The sequence below is a fragment of the Arvicanthis niloticus genome, chromosome 8 (genome assembly GCF_011762505.2).
Source record: "Arvicanthis niloticus isolate mArvNil1 chromosome 8, mArvNil1.pat.X, whole genome shotgun sequence".
Lineage (NCBI taxonomy): Eukaryota > Metazoa > Chordata > Mammalia > Rodentia > Muridae > Arvicanthis > Arvicanthis niloticus.
This window is the reverse complement of record NC_047665.1, coordinates 20,234,714-20,257,482: the sequence shown is the minus strand read 5'-3', so window position 1 is coordinate 20,257,482 and position 22,769 is coordinate 20,234,714. Positions and strand designations below refer to the sequence as shown.

At 46.4% G+C, this 22,769-nt stretch overlaps 1 protein-coding gene across 9 annotated transcripts in view; it reads left to right on the top strand.

Annotated features, from left to right (window-relative positions):
- Positions 1–19,806, top strand: part of Phactr1 (phosphatase and actin regulator 1) — a 460,522-nt gene extending 440,716 nt beyond the window's left edge. For all 9 annotated transcript variants that reach the window (XM_034509804.2, XM_076939122.1, XM_076939124.1 and 6 more), the window contains 5 exons: positions 4,068–4,123; positions 8,899–8,960; positions 14,000–14,140; positions 15,131–15,207; positions 16,468–19,806. In XM_034509804.2, the coding sequence (XP_034365695.1) occupies positions 4,068–4,123; positions 8,899–8,960; positions 14,000–14,140; positions 15,131–15,207; positions 16,468–16,483 (352 nt within the window). In that variant the 3' untranslated portion in view covers positions 16,484–19,806. The remainder of the gene's footprint in view (positions 1–4,067; positions 4,124–8,898; positions 8,961–13,999; positions 14,141–15,130; positions 15,208–16,467) is intronic.
- The last annotated feature ends 2,963 nt before the right edge of the window (positions 19,807–22,769 follow it).

The window sequence follows — 22,769 nt, the reverse complement described above, 5'->3', positions numbered from 1 at the left end:
TGGAGCCTAGCAAAAGGTCGTGAGGACCCAGGCTTAGGGACTAAAGTTCTCATGGGACCTTAATCAGTTCCCACAAGATTAAGTTCCTTCCAAAAGAACACTTTCTGGTCTTTACATCCCTCTATCTTCCTGACTCTACATGTGATCTCGTCCACATACATTCCCACCATTCCTAAGGAATCGTGTGATCTATGCTTTCAGCCTCCAAATCTAAGTAAACTCCTCCTTCTTAATAAAATACCCAGCCTCAGCTATTTTATTACAGCAGCTGGATTAGGAAATGCTGCCACTCCCATCCTAGGAGGGAGGACCTTGCCTCTGTTGACTCCTTGGCTTCCTCAGCATGTCTTCTTTCCGTGTGACTGAAATGTGACGGCCTCCCTCTAGGGCTGGGATGCAGACAAGGCTTCCAGGATCCAGTCCTGAGAGTCATGGCTCTCCCAACAAGCAGCAGCTGTGTTGCTGGGGACGCTGTGGCCCTGATGTTCTCCTGGCAAAGAGCGTTCCTGAGCTCTGTGCTGCAGAACGGATCCTCTTCCAGTCAGAGCCTACAGGGTTTTATCACCTCTCCAGGGAGAGGCTGTGACTCAGAAAGCTGGTATTCCCTGATCTTCATTTATTTAAAGCATCTTCCTGTCATCTCTTTCTGTGGTCTTGGGTTTTCTTTGGGGAGTAGAAAGTTGGGTTTTTGTTTTAATTTTTGGAATTTCTTCACACCAACAGGAAAACTTGCATTAATTTGATTATTTTTCTTGCGGTCCTTTGTTGATAAGATCTTCAGACTGGGGGAAAAGCAAGGTACAGCTTTAAATTTTGAAAGAAAATAGAAGGCTCACTGCTGGTATCTGATAGCTTAAAGGCAAGTAAGCAGGAACCCAGTTCCGTTCAAGGTCAATGTGAATCATTTAGGCGTGGCTTGTGAAGAAATCCTCTGTGTTGTGAGAACAGTTTTGCAGCACAGAGTCATGTGTATGATAATTTAAGGAATAAATAAAGGGTTTATTTGGGCTCAGTGTGAGGTACAGTCAGTCTGTCATGTCAGGAAATTAATTCATGGTATTAAGAGTCTGGGGGAGCTGGTCACGTTACATCTGCGGTCAGGAAGTGGAGAGAGACCACTAGCTCAACTCACTTTTATAGTTTTTCATCAGTCCAAGACCCCAGCCCAAGGAGTGGTACCACCCACAGCTAAGATGGATCTTCCTACTTCAATTATCCTAATTAGCTAATCGCTCACAGGCATACCAGAGGCTAATCGAATCTAGACAACCCTTCACCAGCATGTCCCCTAGGTGATTCTAGATCCTGGCAAATGGACAGTCAATATTCCCCATTACAGCTATATACACAGCATTTGCTTCTGAGAAACAGTCTTGACAAGAATGAGATTCACAAAGGAGACTGTATTGTTGTAGGAAGCAGGAAATAGAGTCAAAAAACTGAGAAAAAAAAGTGTTATTCTCATTCCTATCCCCATTCGTGTTTCTCAGTGTGTGACCCATATCTCTCAGGAGTATTGGAAAAATTCAGTCAAAAGCCAGAGGAGACCCCCCTTGAGGGCCTCCACTCAATGAAGCTGGTTCTTGAACACACAGGAAAAAATTTCAGAGTGAGCCAGAGTACAGTGAAGTCAGTGTGTTTATTAAGTATAAATTAGATGTTAGATTTAAGGGCGTGTGTGTGTGTGTGTGTGTGTGTGTGTGTCTGTGTGTGGTTTGTCTGTGTGTATCTGTGAGTCTGTGTGTGTGTGTCAATGTGTGTGTGTATCTGTGTATGTGTATCTATAAGTCTGTGTGTGTTTGTGTGTGTCTGTATATGTCTCTGTGTGTGTTTGTGTGTGTGTGGAGAGAGAGAGAGAGAGAGATATAGAGAGAGAGAGAGAGAGAGAGAGAGAGAGAGAGAGAGAGAGAGAGAAATGCAATGAGTGAAAAGAGAAAAAAAGGAGAGTTTCTCCAAGGGCTATATATACAATCCTGTGGGTTTCCAAAAAGGATATTATTTACAGCCAGTTAAAAGATTAAGCATAGTTAATCTCTATAAGCAATCCTTTTGTTACATGTTATTTATTTTGGTGCATGTATTTGATTAGTTTTCTAGAATGGCTTACAGAACTCAGAAACACCGTACCTATATTGACCAGTTAATAATGAAAAGAAAAATGGGATCTGGATGCACAGCTATCTGGAGAGATGGGTCAGGAAGGAGTTAGATGCTTCCTCCAGGAGTTCAGCAACCTGGAAGCTCATCAGATCTCATTGTTCTTGTTTCCGTGAGCCTTGATCCTCCAACCACATGGGATTTCCAGGGGCCAGTCCCCTCCAGGAGCTACCTAGGGGACCCACACTAGCTCATTTCATTAGCATATAAAGTCAGATGTAATCTGAAGGGACTCACTTGGAATATCAGAAGTCCCAGAGGACTCAGGTACTCCTAGGTTGGGAAAGCGGATCAAAAAACCATATCTCTTTCAGAGTATGTTACAGAAATATTTTACAGAGCAAAAGAAACAGTAAATGTGAAAATGTTCTTACAAACTTTAGAACACTTTGAAATACAGTTTGTGATGGCTTCAAGGTGCCATCAGCTTCACAATAACAAGACTGGAATTTGAAATAGTATACTTGGAAGTTATACATGGACTTTCTAGTTTCACTCTTCAACCTGGATAACAATCAGATTCACCAAACAATGATGTATTTACCTGGGAAGAGCAGAACACTATAGTGAGAACATGCATGTTAAGTTATGAGCATACCAGCAAATAAGGCAGGGGAAAGACCAAAGGCAAAAAAGTGAGCGTTGCTTGATTGCTTTAAACAAATAAGCTTTAGCTAATATAAGAATAAACAGCAAGCCTGCCCGGTCTAACATTGAATACACAGTTAGGCAGATGTCCTTACAAATATCTGTGGTACCTTTGTATGTGGCTGTGATTTTTGCAATCTCCATAGAAGCCAGGCTTGACTTAATTGGTTGAGGCTCGTGGCTAGAGCATGGCCAAAGCAACTCCATCTTGATCCTTATGACTTCCTCACATCCCCATCTCTCTCTACAAGTTTCAGAAGTTTGGGGAGTGAGTCCAGCTGTTTGATTAAGAACATGTGCCTTTCCAACCCACTGTGTCCCAGGTGAGGACTTCGAGGAGCCTAGAATTTCTTCCACTACACTCATCCCACTCACACCTTGTCAGTACCTAGTGGGCAAAACACAGATGCTGACTAACTGTAGTGTTCAGGGACTGTCAAAAGGTTGAAAAATACAAATGTCCCTTTTCCCAACGGTGTCTACTCTGTGTGGCATCTACCCCCCTGGGACTTTATGTAAGCGTCCAAGTATGTGGTTCTCTCCTTGGGAGCCATTCCCCTTCTCTAGTGACTTCTGGCACTACTTGTCACCTGTGTCTGTCCCTGCTTCTCCACATGGCACCACCAGAATTTCCTGCCCCTGCTATGATGCTGCGTTCTCTATGACTTAATTATGCGCCCGGTAATAAGAGTCATTTCTGTGCCTGTTCATCTGGCATTCCATGTCTAATAAGGCTCTGGTGGAGATGGGAGGAGACAGGAAGAAGAGTAGCCATTGTTCTCTGTAGACAGACACCCTCTCTTGCACGTCCTCCAGGCCAAGAGCCTCTGTGCTCTGGGTGTGCACAAAGGTAGCAAGAAGCAAGCGGTAGCCTGGAGGCAGAGAGGGAAAAGCAAGAGGCCAGGCAGCCCTGCAGCCCTGCAGTCAATAGGCTACGAGGAAAGAAAGAGACTTCTGTGAAGAGGAAAGGCCTAGGCTAAGTTTCGGTCTCCTGGCCTGGGGGCACTGGAGGAACAGGGCCGGGGAGGGGCCTGCAGAGGGAGGGAAGGCAGTTTTGCGTGACCTGACGCAGGGTGCCCTTCCTGGGCCTTGAAATTGAGGAACCGAGGAGGCACTGGCAGGGAGTCAGTGTCTCAGAACACAGAATGGACGGAGGACTCCAGCTGCTGACCCTGCCTGATGTATCTGCTAGGGCCGTGGAGATCACCGGCCCCAGAAGGATATGACATGGTCCAAAAACTTTTCTTGGATTTCTTTCGTAGGCGGCTGAGCCAGAGACCAACTGCAGAGGAACTGGAGCAGAGGAACATTCTGAAGCGTAAGTTGGTTAAGCCCAGGGTGACCGAACCCTCAGGGCAGCCTTTGTGGGTGTGTAGTGGCTCATCAGGTCTCTCCCAGGGTCTGTGGAAGCTCTGAAACCCTCTCCTGCAGGAGGTCTCATAGACACCAAGGATGAACCCTGTCCATAGCTGGGGAACCATCTATCCCACTGGCTTCCCCCTTGTGGGTTAGGAACTCCCCAGCCAGAAGCCAGAGCCCACCCTGAGCTAAGAGAAAAGCTGATAATCAAACTGAGACACTTACCAGCAAAGGGTGGTTTATAAAGAGAACCAGAGTCACCTTTACACTCAAACTGGCTTTTAAACAGTCACTTGGCTTTGATGTCTAGTGTAAGAGAGCTTTAAAAATAAGGACCAGAAACACATGGCTTCGGATCCGTTGATGGAACTCCTCAGTCCCCTTAGCACCAGCTTCACAGTGGGAGAAAGCACTGCTGAACGAAGGTTCATCTGGTCCTCCTAAGAATGGCCTGGCCTGTGGCAGGCTTACATGATGCTCTCATTCAGGGAAAGCTGGCTGTGAAGAGGCTGTGGACACAGGGAAAGCTGGCCCCTTGTTCGGCTCAGAACACGGAGTGTATTTGAGTTTGTACAGAGAATCTACTTGGTACTAAAACAATTTTAAAAATACAAAATAATGAAAGAAATCAGCCTTCTGCGGACCCTGATATGCCTCGGTTTAGCCATCGATATTTGATTTTCATCGAACAAAACCACACCCACCAGACCCTTGCTGCCGTCCTTGACCACAGTTTTCTCATCACAACCAACAAATAATATGTTTACTTTAATTTCCTTAGCCCCTCCCCCCAAAGCCATTCTAATTTCTCTCCAGAAGAAAATTAGATATTAAGAAGTATCTTACAAATGTGTATGTGCACACGCACACTTGCATGCAATCATGTGAGACGTTGCTCTAGGTGACTGGATAAAATAGCCACTTAAATGATTTTGTTTCTGATTGCACTTTCTACCCTTCCTCCCAATGGTCTTGTGACCTGGCGAGCATTCAGTGATTTGCTGAGGGAGGATACTTGCATTTTGCCTGGGAAGGCTGTGACAGGCTCTGCAGCCCCCGCTTGCCTTGTTGTATCTTTTTCATCAAGGCAACCGTTAACAGTTTTCGGAGGTTTAGAGCAATCCTTACAGAACAGCGAGGTGCCTGGGGCTCTGTGTGTCGAATTTTTTCTCCTGTATTAATTGAATTGATTGGTAGGGAGAGAGGGTGTATACCCGTAGCACCCATGGGAGGTCAGAGGACAACTTCCAGGAGTCATTCTCTCCCTCCACCAAGTGAGTCCACGGGATCAAACTTGGGTCGTCAGGTTTAGTGGCAAGCACCTTTATGCACTGAATCATCTCACCAGCCCTAAATTGTCAGAGATTGCTACAGTTGAGGAAGTCCTTGGCCTTTGGGATGTTTCCTTTTTGCCCCGTGCATTATAAAGTTTCTATTGTTGATGAGAAGAGAAAAGGAGAGAAGGGAAATCGGATTGCTCGAATCAGAAATCAGATAATCCTGTTTCCTCCACACCCCTGCTGTGCTGAGCACTCCCTCCACCTCTCCCAGCTGTCCTGAGCTCAGAGCTCTGAGCCCAGGCTGCACGCCTTAGCCCTGGCTTGGGTCTCTGCAAATAGTTTCCCTCCGCAGCAGGGAGGCTTAGGAAGAGAAGATTCCCCCAGCTCACATCTGGCTCCTACCTCTAGTTGGCCCAGATCCTAAGAGATCAAAGGCAGCCAGGCACTGTTTGCTTCTTGGTTTGATGCTTTTGTTGGATCATTGATTCCTTGACTCTAACCAGCCCAGGGAGACTAACGGGAATTGGTGTGATTGTTACCTGTTTTATCAGATTTCTCTACCTTTCCTGGTGTCAGATAGCTACAGATTCAGGCACTGCTTAACCAAATTAAAACAGATTGACCATCTATCTCTCTCAGTTTCAAAACCTTTTTAGAAATGTACCTGTTTTCTCTACATTCTGGCCCTTTATCTTTCTAGATTTTATTTTTCTAGAAACTGGGTTTATTATTTACTCTACTTGAGTCGGAGTTTGTTGGTCTTGTTCTTATTTGGGGGAAAGTTGTTTTGGTTTTGTCCTCTTGGTTGAGTTTTAGTTTTCTGGCCATCTCCTGTGTAAGCCCAGGTTCAGCCTTAATCTTAGTATATATCCAAGGATGACTTTGAAACTCCATCCCCTGCTTCTACCCCACCCCCAGGTGCTGGGATTGCATATATCACCATACCTTGCACCTACTTAATTCTTGTATAAGAAATGTCAAGAGGCATTTGCAAATATCCCCTTAATAATCAGTTCTAAAACTTATCTTCTGGGCTTTGAACTGGAAGAGGAGCTGGAAGAGGCTGAGCTTGGTCTGCAGCCCCACCCTGCCCAGCCTCCTAAGCAAGTCCTCTCTTTGTTAAGTAGCCAATAGGGCCCCATGTGCATCTGAGCACATAATGAATTTCTGGGAGTGGGCACCATGACGATGACATCACTGGACTTTCCTGGCCTCTTTTTTCAGTTGCCTAGTGGGATTACCTTGGTATCCTCTGCCTGAGAATTCATGACATTGGGTTTGTAAACAGCTTTGAGCTAATGATATGGACACCATAGGTGATAGTTTATGACCCGCCCTTCTGAGGGTCTAAGAACCTATTTAAGAGATGAAGGCCCCAACTCTTTGTCATCTCTGGCACAGAACACCCACCCCCATGGCTCGGAAGGGGCCTGTAGGTCAGGAGTGAGGTCAGACCCGGTAATGAGAAGGAGAACCAGCCTGAAGCAACTGGTGACAGCAGGAAAAACCAAAGGTCTGAACTATTTGACTGGTGAGCTATGTCACATGTGGCTGGTGGCTTCACTCACTGGAGCTTTCATGACTTCATTTGGAAACCCAGAATGATAGCCTATGCAGTCTCTAAGTTTCAACATGGGGCCCAAGCTTCCTCTAGGATGGACTACAAGGCTACCTTTCTTCTATCCTTCCTTTCCACCTCACCCTACCCCCCCCCCCCCCCCCCCCCCCCCCCGTATAAGTATAGCTTAGCTGCCTGGAGTCTGCCTCCAAGTTAACTCTCTGATAGATTGATTCATGCTAAGATGCTAATGACTGGCTAGTTTCCCAGATTTTAACAGAGTAATTTACATTGTTTTTTAAAATGTCAGTCTTTGGGTTTCCTTTCTTCTGGGTCTTGCTATCTGCTTCCCAGTTTCTCAGTGATAGGTTATTTCATACTAAGATAGTAGTGGCTATTATATGTTTAGCTGAGAAAAAAGTGTGCGTGTCTGTCTGTGTGTGTGTGTGTCTTTTAAAGGAAACAGTGGGGAAAAAAATAGGGTGGTTAAATCCAGAGGAAGGGACATTCATGGTAGGTACAAGTAGGAATCTCATGGCCCTTTCCACAGGAAGAGTGGGTACTTCCTATGCTGCCCATACAAGGTCCTGATCCCCACAGGCAAGCAGGGGCACAAAATCATACACAGGGGGTGTCACTCATGGCCCTTAGTCCTGTTCAGAATTACCACCATTTGTTGCCAGAAAAGCCACAGCCATCTTGGTTACAGCTGGCTATAACTGCCTGTTGCTGACTTCCTAGGGTGGCCAGAGGGATTATTAACCATATACTCCCCACCTCGATTTCTATGCACTGGGATTTTTTCTCTGAAAGACCCACGCTATACCCAGACCTTTAGAAGCCACAACAGGAGTACATCAAAACAATGAAGTTGCAGAAACATTACTTGACAGCCATGATTACAAAATGGGGACACAGGTCTCGCAGGCAAGCTTAATGGACGCTGTGCCCAAATCAACCCATAGTTTGCTTTTGCCCTTCCTAATCTCCCACGGGTGAGGAGCTCACGCCTTCTGTGACACTAGCTGGCGTTCATGGTATTTTTCAAATCAGATGGTACCGTGTTGATGACTCTGCCTCCACAGAGACCAAGGAACCCTTCCAAGGCCCAGAAGATAAATGGTGGTCTGCTTATCATCACTCAGTTAGCTCAGACGGAGAAAAGGCCCACAGTCTCTGCCCTTCTTCATGCTCTCTTCCCTGGACCCTTACTACAGCTTTTAAACCAGCTGCCCATATATTAATCTGAGAACATTCGGTCTCTGAAGTGTGCTCCTAAGACACTACTTCCAAGTCCAAATGCATGCAAGAACAGTCCCCACTCGGGCCTCACACACATTCTGTGGACTTCTTGGAAGATTTTAAAAAACTAATGGAATCAGGGCTTGTGCAAGGTGAAGCATTCTGAAGTCAGTACAAGCAGCCTTTCGGGTTGCATTTGCCCCTGCCCTGTCATTCCCACAGCAAGCAGGTTGAGGCATGTCTTCTCTCCTGCCCTACAGGGCTCCAGACTCTAGGGCCACACACAAGGAGCCCTTTCAGGCTCTTAGAAGCCCTAAAGGGCAGGCACAAGGTCTACACCTTTTTCAAGGAAGGTGTCCTTGGTCCTCCCCAAATGTCTGTCACTGCCAGTAGTGTTCTCTCACTTCTCAAGCATACCTCCTTGGCTTATAGTCACATTGCTCATCCCAGCATCCCTGCCTGGGCCCCAAGCCCCTGGAGACACAAAGAGTCACTGCACTCAGTCCTCAGCAATCTGAAAGGATGCAGGAAAATGGAGCCAAGACCCTTCAGCCATTAGGATAACTAGAGGATGAGATCTGAGTGCTTGGACCAGCGCCTGGGTGTGGGCAACACCATGCACTGTAGTCAGGGACATCTTCCGTTTATTTTCAGCTCGGAATGAACAAGAAGAACAGGAGGAGAAGCGTGAAATCAAGAGGAGGCTAACTCGCAAGGTAAGCTAGTCCCCCTTCCCCAAAACTGCTAGCCATACCTCGGCTTCTCGAAGCCTTGAGGACATTGAAGGCCCTTGACCACAGCACTCTCAGACTCTCTCACACCTTTCTTGGGGATAATGGTCGACTCACCTATAACTCAGTCCCAGGGTATCCAACTCTTTAGGCATCGGTGGGTACCAAGAACACATATGATATACAGACACACCTGTAGACTATACACCCATAAACATAAAAGTAGATGAGTAAAAAAAAAAAATAATAACCTTAAAAGAACAGATTTGTGTATTTTAACTCCACCACACCATTGGAAACTCACTATAAAAGTTAGTAGTTCAACCAAACATAAGATTGAGGAGGAACAGTGGCGCACGCCTTTAGTCCCAGCATTTGGGAGGCAGAAGCAGGTGGGTCTCTGTGAGTTTGAGGCCAGCCAGAATGAGTCCCAGGTCAACGAGAGCGACATAGTGCAACCTTGTCTCAAAGAAAGAGAGAGAGAAAGAGAGAGAGTAGTAGTTCAAAATGGACATGATAACTCGTGCCTATAATCTCAGCACTCTGAAGGTTGAGATTGTCTCAAGTTCAAGGCTAGCCTGAGCTACACAAAATGAGTTGTAGGCTATTTTTTCAAAAAAAAAAAAAAAAAAATTTAAAGGCAGTTTAAATGCAATACTGTCTTCTGCTATGGTTTTAGGACACTGTGACTTTCTTCATTCCCCCATTACTACCTGTTGAAATTGAAAAAGTATTTGACTTTCTTCTGCTAAATTTAATTGAAATTACTGATCAGGAAAATACCAAAAAGTACTGATCCATTTAGCTAAGATGTTTGGAAAACACTTAAAACTCCTCACAACTAGGGTTTTTGCTACATTTTAATCCCCCAAATAGAGGCTATTGTCATACCCTATAAACTCACTGATCTTCTGAAACATGAGTAGCCTTTTGAGAAAAAAAGAAAACCTTGAATAATAAACTTGAAACTATTCTTAGGTCCTGTTGAAAGCTGAATTAATTGATGGCACACAGGATATAACACTCTGTCTACCTGAGGTGTTTTTAATCAGCCCCCTGCAGCGGCCATCTTGAAAAAAGGGTACTCAGTCTTAAAGATGGTGAAAGAGACCCATTAAAATGAACTCTAAAAATGCTCTTTAGTGACTCCTCTTCCCTGGAAACATTACATAAAGGACAAGATTCGGAGGTCCTGAGAGGCCATGCCACTTATTCAGGAGGTAATTTGGGTTTCTCAACATCCTCTCTCCCAAAACCATCCCAAACTCTGGTGGCAAGCCAAATACCAAACTAATTAAAGGAAGTGAGATAAACAAAGGCATGGATGGCGAATTGCCGGGTGGCTGGCTGGGCCACCACACTGAGGGGATAAGAATAGGAACTGAATGGCCTCACTTCAGCCGGTTGTTCTACCTCACCCCCACCCCCACCCCAAGGTCTTTGGTGAAAAGGTACATTCACTGGTGAGCCTATGTAAGGGGTAGGGGGTGAAGGAGAGAGTACATTTATTTGTTGTGTGTCCTTGAAATGATAGCAAATGAAAAACAGACAAAGCCCTCATTTCTAAGACAGAGAGTCAAAGACACTGAGAAAACAGCTCAAATCCGGTTTTCATTGAGTTCATTGAAACTGATCTCTGATACCCCTAGATTTTTCCCAAAAATGTAAGATGGCTTGCCAAAGGGTATTTATGACAAATTGCTCAGACATGAGGTGGGCATGGTGGCTCATGCCTCTTCTCCCACTCTGGAAGTCTGAGGCAAGGGCATTGCTGTGAGTTTGAGGTCAGCCTGGGGGTACAACAAGTTTCAGACCAACCTGGGCTACACAGTAAGACTTTGTCTCAAGAGAGAGAGAGAGAGAGAAAGAGAAAGAGAGAGAGAGGAGAGAGAGAGAGAGGAGAGAGAGAGAGAGAGAGAGAGAGAGAGAGAGAGAGAGAGAGAGAGAGAGAAGAGAAAACAGGAAAGAAAGAAAGAAAGAAAGAAAGAAAGAAAGAAAGAAAGAGGAATGAAAGATTATTTAGACAGCAATCCAATTCTTATCTCTTAAGAAAGGGTTGTATGTTACCGCAGACAGAACTTTGACTACAACTGTATAGCAGGACTTTTGCTTCCCACACTTCTGTCCCCAGAGTGACAACACCTGCAACCTTGCCCACTAACAGCTGTAGATTTTGCAATTACCCTCATTGTCTTCCCCACCCACCAATGTCGCCCCCACTCCCAGCAGGAAAATTACCTTGCAATTCCAGCAATTCCAATCCTCAAAGGCTTCCATGGGGAGTCAAAAATAGTGACCTTGAGGGCAGGAATGAATGTTCCAGGACATGGAGGGAATGTGAAATCCGGAAGTGGGTTTCATAGTTCTCTGGCTCTGCAGAACCTTGTGCCCACCTGCAGGGGGAATATATAGCTTACCCTGGCTCTGGCAAAGGCTCTTCCCTTGAGCCTTTATCATACCAAAACCAGATGCCAGAGCTGGTGTCGCTTATAGCCTTGGCCCTCAGATTTCTTTAATAAAATTCTATTGAATTTTAATACGCTAGTGAAAAAATAAAATAAGACCCAGGGGCTGGTGTTGATACCAAAGGACCAAATCACTTTCTGTAACTAAATCGAAAATATAAAAAATTATATGCTAAAAATAAATGCCTGCCTCCCTGCCCCCCCACCCCTAAAGAATAGAATCGGGAGCTGGAGATGTAACCCAATGACAGAGTGCTCACTTACTGTGAGCAAGCACTGGGGTCCATCCCACCACACAACCCCAGAAAGAGCAGCCCCCTCAATGACAGCATACATGTATGCATGATGGGAGGAAGAGACAGGTTGGAAGGGAAGGGGTACACTTGGAGTTTGGGCAGTACTTCTGTGGAATTTGGGTCTCAGTTAATTGACTTTTTTTTTTTTCACATTTTGTGGTTGCGCATGATAACTGCTGGCACCATTTACATAAATTCCGCTTCTTCTCCCTTCTCCCAATCCAAAACTTTCTCAGAAAAATGGACTTTGCTCATGAAGATTGTCTCCTTCGGTATCTAGGAAGGGCTTTAGGTGTGGAGGGCTACATGCTCATTGAAGGGAGTTCTGGAAGAATCTGGGTAGTGTAGAATTCATATACCTCCCAAGACCCCCAGGACAACAATCTGTACTGTCCATACGTGTCCCCTCTCAGAACATAAGCATGATACTGAGCTTATTAAGAATAAGCTGGTGGATAGATTGTGATGGTGGATGGTGGCACAGGGTTAGGACATAGAAAGAGCTTCTGACCTTGAGGATGTCTCTCAGCATGTCCCCCCGTTCTCTCAGATTCTCCTGATAAGACAGGCAGCTGGTAAAAACCAGACCAGTTTATTTATTCATTTCCTTTTTTTTTTTTTTTTTTTTTTTTTTTTTTTTTTTTTTTTTTTTTTTTTTTTTGAGTTGGGTGGAGGAGAGGAGATCAGACAGACTTGCTAGGGTAGCACAAACTAGCCCTGAATTCGCCATGTAGCCCAGGCTGGCCTTGAACGTTAGATTCTTTTGCCTTAAGTTCCTGACTGCTGAGACTGAAGATGTGAAGCCCTACACCCAGCTAGCCCAGTGTGTGTGTGTGTGTGTGTGTGTGTGTGTGTGTGTGTGTGTGTGTTCAGAACAAACTCTGTCAGCTCTCATATTTCAAAGAGAACATGCTGGTGCCAAGACGGGCATCATCTTAATTTCTAGCAATCTCGGCCACACAGCTCAGGAAACTGTTTTTCCTGTGACAAGCAACGTGAATGCCAAAGTGTGAGTCCTCAGAAAACCTCTGGTGCCTCAGGATAGACTGCAAACACTACAAGGGTCTAGACATGAACCTGTTCCATCATCACTGGGCTTCCCTGGAGCTTCCTCCTCTAGCCATGAGACAGCCACAGGCCTGCTCAGCCCTACCCTTGCTCTCACCACCGGGCACCTCTAATGGCAGCAGGCCATCATCTCAATGTACCATGGCAGCAGCACGCCGGAACATTCCAGCTCCAGCCAAGGGCATCAGGCAGAGAGCCGCGTGGCAGCAGAACGGCCAGAGTAACTGGGATTTGTTGTTTGTTTTATAGGCCAGAGCCGTAAGACTTTATCTGGCTGTCTCTTCTATTAATAGCAGTCAACAGTCCAGGACTCGGAGGAAAAATTGTTTTTAAATAACATTGGTTGAGCATGAGTTGACAGCGTCGTAAAGGGAGCGGTTGTTGGCTGTGTTGCTCCAGAAGAAATAAGCCTGTGACAGGGAAAGATAATAGAAATGTCAGCTTTCTGTTGTTAAAGGACAGAGGAAGGTTGCTCAGAGGGGAATGTCAGGAGACAGCTAAATAAACATGATTTCGTCCTCCTTCCTCACAAAGTTCATTCTCCAAAGTATAAATGACATCGCTCAGCTTTGTGTTGGCTCACCAACCTTACAGCTGACCTTCCAGAAGGGAAAAAAAAAAAAAAACCTCAAAAGTCCTAAATCAATAATATATCTATTCCCTCATACCAGAGGTTGCTACTATTTGCAAATGCTTCTCTGTGTGTCTAAAACACACAGGCTTATATGCATCTGTAGACACCCGTGGGTATGTGTGTCTACATAATATATATGTGTACACACACACACATAATGTGTCATAAACCCATTCTGCAGACTGCACTTAATTTAAGACAGAGATGTGGGCTCACCAATCCAAATTTAAACAGAATCCTTGCTTAAGGTATCTGTCTCCCACTCAGTGAAGGACAGACAGAGAAAATCCACAGCAGGTACCCACAGCTACACAGACAGCCAGGTTTCTTATCAGCCCAAGACAGCAGACAGATAAAGGACAGGCTTTTGGGTAGTTGAAAGAGAAAATAAAGCTGGCAGAATCTCAGAGCTGGGCGCTCTGGGTTCTGCTCCCATTCCGTCTTGCTGTATAACATCTCAGTTGTCTTCCTGGACTCGTTTTCCACACCTACAAGTTCATGAATGGAACCATGGTCTAAAGTTCTCTGCTGACTGGGCCCTACTTTTCTCCCTCCCTGCAGCTCAGCCAACGACCCACGGTGGAAGAACTCCGGGAGAGGAAGATCCTTATCCGCTTCAGTGACTACGTGGAGGTGGCAGATGCCCAAGACTATGACCGAAGGGCAGACAAGCCATGGACCCGCCTCACCGCTGCAGACAAAGTAAGCAGAAGCCCCGAGAAAGGGAGAGAGGCGTTATCTGTGAGGAGAGCAGGAGTCCTGCCTCAGCCCCACCCTAAAAGCGCTGCATCCTCTAAGCTGCTCAAAGGAGTGGTCCAGATGACCTGTTACAAAGCCTGCCAGTCTGTTCTTCACTTGGAGAACACAGGACAGACACAATAGTGTGCCTACTTCCCAGGAGGAGGGGCAATGTCATTCTTGGTTTATTTACTGTTGTTGTAACAGAACATTTGCAGCCTCATAATTTTATACAGAAAGGTCATTTAAAGACTCTGGAATCCAGAAAGCCCAAGGCCAGGAAGCCTCATCTGGTGAGAATCTCACTGTGCTACATAATGGGACATAAATCACAGGGAAGGACATATGCCAGAGAGAAAACATAGCAAGTAGTCTTACTTTGTAGCCATCTGATCCTTCTTTAACTGATCCTGTCCTCTGATAAAGGCACCGTCCCTCTTAACAACCAATTACCCCCAAAAAGGTCCACCACCACTCTGTACTATGGCATTGAGAAATACAAGTTTGACCCAAGATTCTTCAGTTTAGCCCCAAAGCATGTCAGGTGACTGTGCCCAGAAAGACAGAATAACGTAGGACTAGCCACAGAGCCATTCTTAACATGAGCCTACAGTCTTATCACTGGCTCTCTGTGTCAGGACACCTTCCCAGGCACCCAGTGGGAGAATTGCAAAAGGGAGGTGACATCAAAGTCACCGTGTGGGCCATCTGTAGCACCACAGGATGCACAGGGTGCAGAGACCTCATAAAGCATGACCGGTTCCATTAGACCCTCCCGGTGTCCCAGGAGGGGACAAAGAAGGGAAGTCCCAGAAGCTTTGAAAGAGCACCACAGGTGACAAATTTTATTTATCTACTATACAGTTGTGTGGAAGAACAAAAGTACTGTTAGACATGACAAACAGGGAGGCCTCCCCACCTCTTCAGCATGCTAACCGGCTGCTATTCTTCCAGGCTGCCATTCGGAAGGAACTCAATGAGTTTAAAAGTACTGAAATGGAAGTCCACGAGTTAAGTAGACACTTAACCAGGTTAGTAACCAACGGCATCCACCTCCTAGGTCCCAGCAGCACATGACAACATTTGCTTTCCCATTATTATTCTTTTTTTGACCTTAGTTTATTTTTGTTTGAGACACAGCTGACCTGGTTTTCACTACATAGCCCAGACTGGCCAGGAACTTACAGCAATCCTCCTGCCTCAGCCTCCTGGGGTTCCAGCCTTGCAGGTGTATAGCATCACACCCACAGCTGTGTCAATATTTACTTCAAGTAAATGATCTTTTGTCCTGGATTACCAAGTGGTTTGTGGCTAAAGTGGAAGAAGATAAGACAAAGATAGGCATCAAGGCCTAGTTTTAAGTTAATAAAATGAGAGCAGTGAGCGGTGTGTGTGTGTGTGTGTGTGTGTGTGTGTGAGTGGTGTGTAAGCGGTGTGTGTGTGTGTGACAGGCACACACTATTAGTTCCAGCATCGGGGAGGAAGAGGTAGATAGATCTCAGCCTAGTTTGTGGTCAGCCTGGTCTACATAGTGAATTGTAAGCCAGCCAAGCCTTCACAGTAAGGCTATAACATAACAAAAACAGAACAACAACAACAACAAAAGGTTTGAAAAAAAAAAAAAAAAAGCCTTGGGCAAAGATTGTTAAAAATGTTAAAGGCCTAGGCAAAAAGTCACCCTCTGCTTTTCAATTCACTCAAAAATAAACTCTGACAAGTGTTGGACCACCGGAAGTGAGTTTTTATCAAAACTGAAGCCAGAGAGATAAGGGTGCTCCCAACATACAGTCCACAGAGGCCAAGCCTGGGCAGAATACCAAAATGGCACACGGGGACCATTAAAGAGCATTCTGTCATCCTGTGCTCTTCTACCAAGCAGTCCTGTCCAATATCACTTGGGAAAAACGAACCACAGAAGGAAATAGCCACATGGAATGTGTGCATGATGAGTTAGTGACTAAGCCGCTGGCTTTTCTAATCACTCTTTTGGAGAACACGTGCAGAAACAGGGCTTAGCGATGTACCTACCAGCCGACTCAGACATAGTTAGGATCTCCATCGTGCCCCGAGTCCTGGTACAACCACTCAGTTTGGACCTCCAAAGACTCCAAGCTAAACCCTCTTAGGTCTCTAGATGAGTTCTGTGGAGTTCAAGGACTTGGGGTGCCCTTCTGTGTTTGTGTCATGAGTGGGAGGTCACACCGGAATGTCACTGTCACAGCCAGCGTTATCTGAGGATAAGAAGACACTGTTGTGGGGTCTGGGCCTTGACAAAGTTCCTTGTTTCCCAGGTTTCATCGACCTTAACAGTGGGATTACTCTTGAGTGCTCTGCTGTCTTCAAAACATAAATTTCTAAGAACCGTAAGTGCTGGCGTCTGTCCACTTCCCCATTACCATGTAAATCCGAACTGCCTTTTTTAAAAAAAAAAAAAAAGAAAGAAAGAAAAGAAAGAAAGGAAGGAAGAAAAGAAAGAAGAAGAAGAAACAAAAGGAAACACAATCAGGCTTCTGTGTGCAGGAACACCATGGTGAGCACTCCCAGAGCTGCTGGCACCATTTCTGCTACAGAAAGGTGTCCCAGCACCGATCAGGGACCCTGAGAATTGTCCAGAAACTGCCTCGTCCCCTCCATCCAGATCCAACAAGCACCACATTGGTTCAGTCTTCGGTGAACCCCTTTCTCACAAGAGACTGTTGCCTGAGTCCAAAGAAGCCAAGGGCTTGGCGTGGGAATGGCTAGGTGGAAGTCATAATCCAGCTGCCCCTTCTAGACTCAGCCAGACACATGGGCTCCAGATAGGGCATCTACTTTGGGGTGCCCTTGAGAGGGGAATGCTGGGAAGGGGGTGATGACCTCTCGGTCCTCCCCCACATACATACAGACATGCACAGGCATAGGCACATGCACGCACGAACATGTGCACACACATACACACATACTTTCTCTTCAGCTTTGTCCTGGGGGAGCCTGTGCTGGCACTTTGATCATAAGCATGTGTGCCGCGGGAATAGGAGGCTAAGCCTGGGCATGTACTTTGACCCCCATCCCCAACTGAACTGCCTTCCAGAAGACTTTGGTAGGGATAGTGGCTGTCTTCTCAGTTCACATTCATTGACCAGCTTATGTTTAGAAAGCCCAGGGCCATGGGTAATCTAATGCTTAAATTTCCTTGCCAAGGTTCCCTGTGATATCCATGAGGATGAACTGACCAGGGGGCTAGGGTCATAAACTTCATGGCCCACATTTTTCTTTGGCCCTGTAACACACCTGGGACAGTGGTAATGTGGCTTGGCAGTCAATAGCTTCTGAGGACCACTACATGGAGGCCAGTGTGGGGACCACCATCCCACTGCTATTCCAGAGCCTTCACTCTTCTGTCTTTGCACTGAAGAGTTTCTGCAGAGAAATCCACATCTCAGCAGGACTAGCACTGGGCAAAACCTTGCCAGCCATGACTGTCTGTGGTGTCCCTTACTGCTCCACTTACCCAGGGAAACCCTGTCCTCTCTCTCTCTCAGAATATGCCTCCCGATGCCCTGTTGACAGGGCCCCCCAAGGGTTGGGTGTGCACCGAGGGACAGGCACCCCAGACCCTAAGGAGGCCTTCTGCAGTACTGTTTTTCTCCCTAACCAAGCTCACAGACCCTTGGGTACAAAGCTTCTGCCTCAATCCCCCGTGGTGTGTCCAGCTTTCAGAGTCACCACGGTGTCGCTAGGTAATGCCTTACTCCCTAACAGACCTGGCATTTAGAAAGATGCCAGATGGTCAGCTTGGCCAACCACAAAAGAGTTATCCCCTTGTCAAATCAGTTGGGACCATGCTACTCTTAGGATATAGCCTAAGTGAGGCCATTTGATTCTCTGGAGCGTTAATGGCTTCATGGCCAGTTGCTAACCCAAGAACCAGAGTTAAAGGAGAGCTTAGATCAGCCCTAAAGGTAGCACCATGCAGCTGCTGCTCTACTGGCACCGTCTGGATGGGGCACACCTCTGTCCAGACCAAAGACAACACCATTACTGGGTCTTTCTATCATCATCATCATCATCATCATCATCATCATCTGAATGTCCAGAGAGATATTCAGGGAAAGTGTGGTAGGGATTTTAGCATGGATGGCTGTAAACACAGTCTTCCCAAAAGGCTTATTGACTTTTGAATGTGACCATGGTAGGAGGAGAGATGTAGAAATCTTTCCTTGAACTTCCCTAGGGTGAAGGATAGGCACATGTTCTGGGTGGAGGTCCCTGCCTGGCCAGGCCTGAGGTCTGTACTTCCTCTAAGCAGCAGCTGTGCTTCAGGCTGCTGTGGTGGCCTGGCCTGACAGGCCTTCCCCAGCCGGGAAGAGTCCTAAAGAACTCTACCCACAAAGGCCCATGGCTTCCCTGAGGACTTTCATCCTAGGGCCCTTCTGACCACCTGGGAACAGAAATCTCAAACTCCCCTACTCTCTGCTGCTAGCCAGCAGCAGCCTTCATTGCCCCTCACCCCCCGCCCCCCCCCACACACACCCAACATGCCCTGAGATGGCTGTTCTCTTTACATATGGGAAGATATTGGACAGAATGTCCACTTCCTTCCTTCGGGGCACCCTTTTGCAGAAGTCACTTGCTCAGAGTTTAGGGCTCCTAAAAGGTCACTGCCTTTGGGGATGGGCTATTTCAAGGCCACTATAAGTGGTTCTTACCCAGGCTCAGCAGCCCCTCTCCCCCCACCCCCGCCCCAGCTGTAGGATGGTACTTCCGTTCTCCTTCTGAAAATCTGGACTCAGTCTTCAGGGAACTGGAACCACACTTCCCCCACTTTGTTAGGACAACTGGAATGACTTGAGTTGTTTCCAAAGTTGACAATTTGACATTAATTAGTGGGGAATAAAAGGCAAGTGAGGTGGTTTAAATCATCCCTTTCGGGGGGGAAAAGCTGCAATTCTCAAGTGAGTTCATCTTGAGCCTATACAGTCCCATCTGAGCACTGTGGAGTTCGGGTTAGCAAGAAAGGAGAAAACGAAATGTGTCAGACCTTAACGTTTTTCTCTCAAAAATCAGGCATTGCTGAACCCCGATCCCAGGCCACGTCCCTGACAGAAGAGCCTGTCATTAACAAACTGGCTTTTCCAAAATCCTGATCACGTCATTACCCAGAGGTAACAAGGCCCTGCCAGGTTTTTAGAATGTGAGCCTTTCTGCTGTAGAGAAACCAAACCACTCAACGGTCAGTGCGAGGAGACACTCCGAGTTTCCTTTTCTCCTGCTTATGAACGCGTGTTTGTACTTTTGGAATGAGCATCATGGTGTGTCGCTTCGATGAATGGGACCCCAGGTTCTCCCTGTGCACAGCCAGTGGGCGGACGTCACCTTTGGTGACTTCTTCCTCCCATGAGTCTGTTCCTCCCCAAGCAGGTTGCTTTCTCCAGTTGCTTCCTGGTGTCTGTACATAGTTCGTCTTTGTATAGGAGTGATTGTGGTGACCGTCGATCCCGTGCCCTCCCGGGTTCTAACTTAACAGATGACGGCTGTATGAGGAAGATACTGTACATAGAATATAAATTAAACTGGATCTCTGTGGCCTAGGTTTTGTACATACAGAAACTGCATGGTATTTAAATTATTGTTTCTCTCTGATGATGTATGCAGTTTCTTTAAAAACAAACCAAAAAAAAAAAAAAGTTTAAAAAAAAAGCTTTGACTACTGTGTTGTTTTATCATCTGGCAGCAGGGACCACCAAATATAGTTGGGCTGGGGAAGGGTTGGCAAAGGGGGAGGGAGGAGGAGACCAGCAAGCTCATGTTTCTGGCAGCATTGGGGGGGGGGGGGGAGCATTGCTGCACGTAGGTTAATTTTCTAGAGTGTTTGTATCTTCAGCTGTTTTTGACATTTCAAAAATCACCTAACCTCCGTCCCTGAACAATCTGGGGAGACTGAATATAAATCAGGTAAGTCTCTTGGAGTTCTTGGCAGTACAGACATTAGACAACTTTATAGCCTGGGGGGTCTTTGGGGTACCTCTATATCCGAACAAAAGCTGTATATTTCTTTGCCTTTTGAAAACAGTGGATCCTCTGTATCTGAAGATTCAACAACCTTTGGATCAAAAATATGGGGGAGATTTCATCTTCACTGAAGGCACACTTCTCTTATCATACATATATATGTACATAGAATACAGTGTGGTACCTACTAATCCCACAAATCCACAGCATCAGGTACTAATATATCAGTTCATGCATAAGGAGGATGTCCAAAAATCACAGGTAAATAATGTAACTGTTTTATACCAGGGACTCAAGCACCCCCCAGGTTTGAGATGAGAATGGTTCTGGAATCCCACAGACAGAGAGACAACTGTATATGTGCACCTGGTTCTTGAGGACTTGTGATCTGTCCAAAAGAGCAAACATTCTCTCACATGACCTTCTGGTTTTACCAGAAGGTGCCACAGAAGCAGAGTGCTACTGTGTACAGGAGGGAAGCTGATGGGGCTCCTACTCTTGACCCAGCCGTGTAAGAAGGCGGCTCTGGGGGTGGGGTTAGGGGGAGCACAGCACGGGACTGCCTGCATGGAGCTTTGTAGAGGAATCACCTGGGATTCTTCTTGGACTCATTTGATTCACAAGTACTCAGTAAGTCTGGATACAGCTGGAGTCCTGTGTTGGGCAATCTCCCAGGACCTGTACTACAGCTGGGCTAGGAACCACACTTAAGGCTCAGGCTTCTGAGAACAGGCCACTTGCTGCGTCTGGGACCCCTGAGTGGCTACATGAATGTGAACTTCTGGGAGACAGCAGTAAAGCTCCAGTCTCTCTCCAGGAAAGCAGAGAACCACGCACACAGCAGGAGCAGCTAAAGGTGGGCGGGCGGCACAGTGAGTGGTTTACAGGGGTCTTCCTTTCTACTCAAGTGTCTACACACAGAAACTGTATGGTATTTAAATTATTGTATTTAAATTATACTCTTTGATGATGTATGCCTTTCCCCTTGCCTGGAGCTCGCTGGGCTTTCGATAAGTCTCACCTGGCTGCAGTTTTCTGTGGACAGAGAGGGGTGGGAAGGAAATCTTTTTGAGATTTAAGATTAAGAGAGCCAAAGAAGTTTTGCCTGCCAAGGAGAGAAGAAAATAATGGCCAGGACGAGAATGAAGGGTCTGGTTATGTGTTCTCATCAAACAGAAACAGCTTGGTGCCTCCGGTCCTACATCTGTTTCCATTCCCTTACGTGGTTTCAGTGCTGGTCCATGTCGCCTAGTTTCTCCATGCCTCTGTTTCCTCATCTTCAAAGTGAGATCTTTGACTTCCATGTTCTTTTTTATCGTGTGGGCATGAGTATGCTTGCATGTGCACATAGTGAGCAAGAGTGAAGGTCAGAGGTCAACCTTGGGTGTCTGTTCTCACGCTCCACCTTTTCAGAGAATAGGGTCTTTGTTGTTGGCTGCTGCACGTGTCAGGTCCTTGAAGCATCCCCCTGCCTCCACCTCCCATCTCACTGTAGAAACGCTGGGATTACTAACAAATTACACTTGGCTGTATGTGGGTTTTAGAAGTCTGAATTCAGGTCTCCATGTGTGCCCAGTAAGCACTTTCCCCACTGGGCAGTCTCCTCAGCCTAAGTTCTCAAACATCCTTAGAGAGTCAGATACAGGGGTGGTTTGAGGTATTGAAGGGTGTTTGCTTTGAGACATGGTCTTCCTCTGGAACCCTAAATGGTCTAGAACTCACTGTGGACCCTGGCTAGTCCTCCCTTCAGTCTCTTGAGTGCTAGGATTACAGACATGAACCACTATATCCAGCAATATGGTAGTTTTGAATATGTTTAACTGTTTCAACTGGCTGTTCTGATAAACTGCATCTCCTTGGCCAGGATCACTACAGCAGCAGCTGGAAGCTCACCCAACACTAAGGCAAATGGAGATCTGATTTTAATGTCAAAGAAGTCTGGAGGTAGGCTTCGAAGGGCTTGTAGGATGCTTCCACGACACCATGCATCTCGGATCCATTTTTCTGCCCTACCTAACCTTTGTAACATGACCTTTGTCCGTAAGGTTACCTCCTGGTCCCAGATGACTTCTCAAGTTCTAGCCATTACTTAGGGCTTCTAGCCTGGAAGTGAGAGGCAAGATCATCTGCCATCTGAGTAAATCTGTCATGTGCCTGCAAGAGAGGATGGGGATGCATGCATGATCCATTTTAGGGTCAGAGGGCCACACCATCCATCCTTTGAGACGGTCTCTCACTGGGCCAAACTCTGTCACTGGCCTGGCCATGTATACACCCATCTCTGCTTCCTGTTTTCCCTTCCCTGAGATCACAGGCAAGCACCACTATGCCCCAGTTTTTCCATGGGTTCTGGGGACCCAAACTCAGGTCCTCATGTTTGGGAGACACTTTACCAACTGATCCATCCCCCCCAACCTAGTAAGCCCTCTTTTATAGATTATTCTGAAAGGCCTGCTAACACCTCCTATCCCTTCCAACAAAAGACCCCGGGGAAGACTTTGTAAACCCATCTGTTTATGAAGGTGGGCACTGGTTAAAGGGCCATCAGGTCGCGGGTCAGCTCCCAATAGCAATCCTTGGTGATGAGATCTGTGATAGGTTA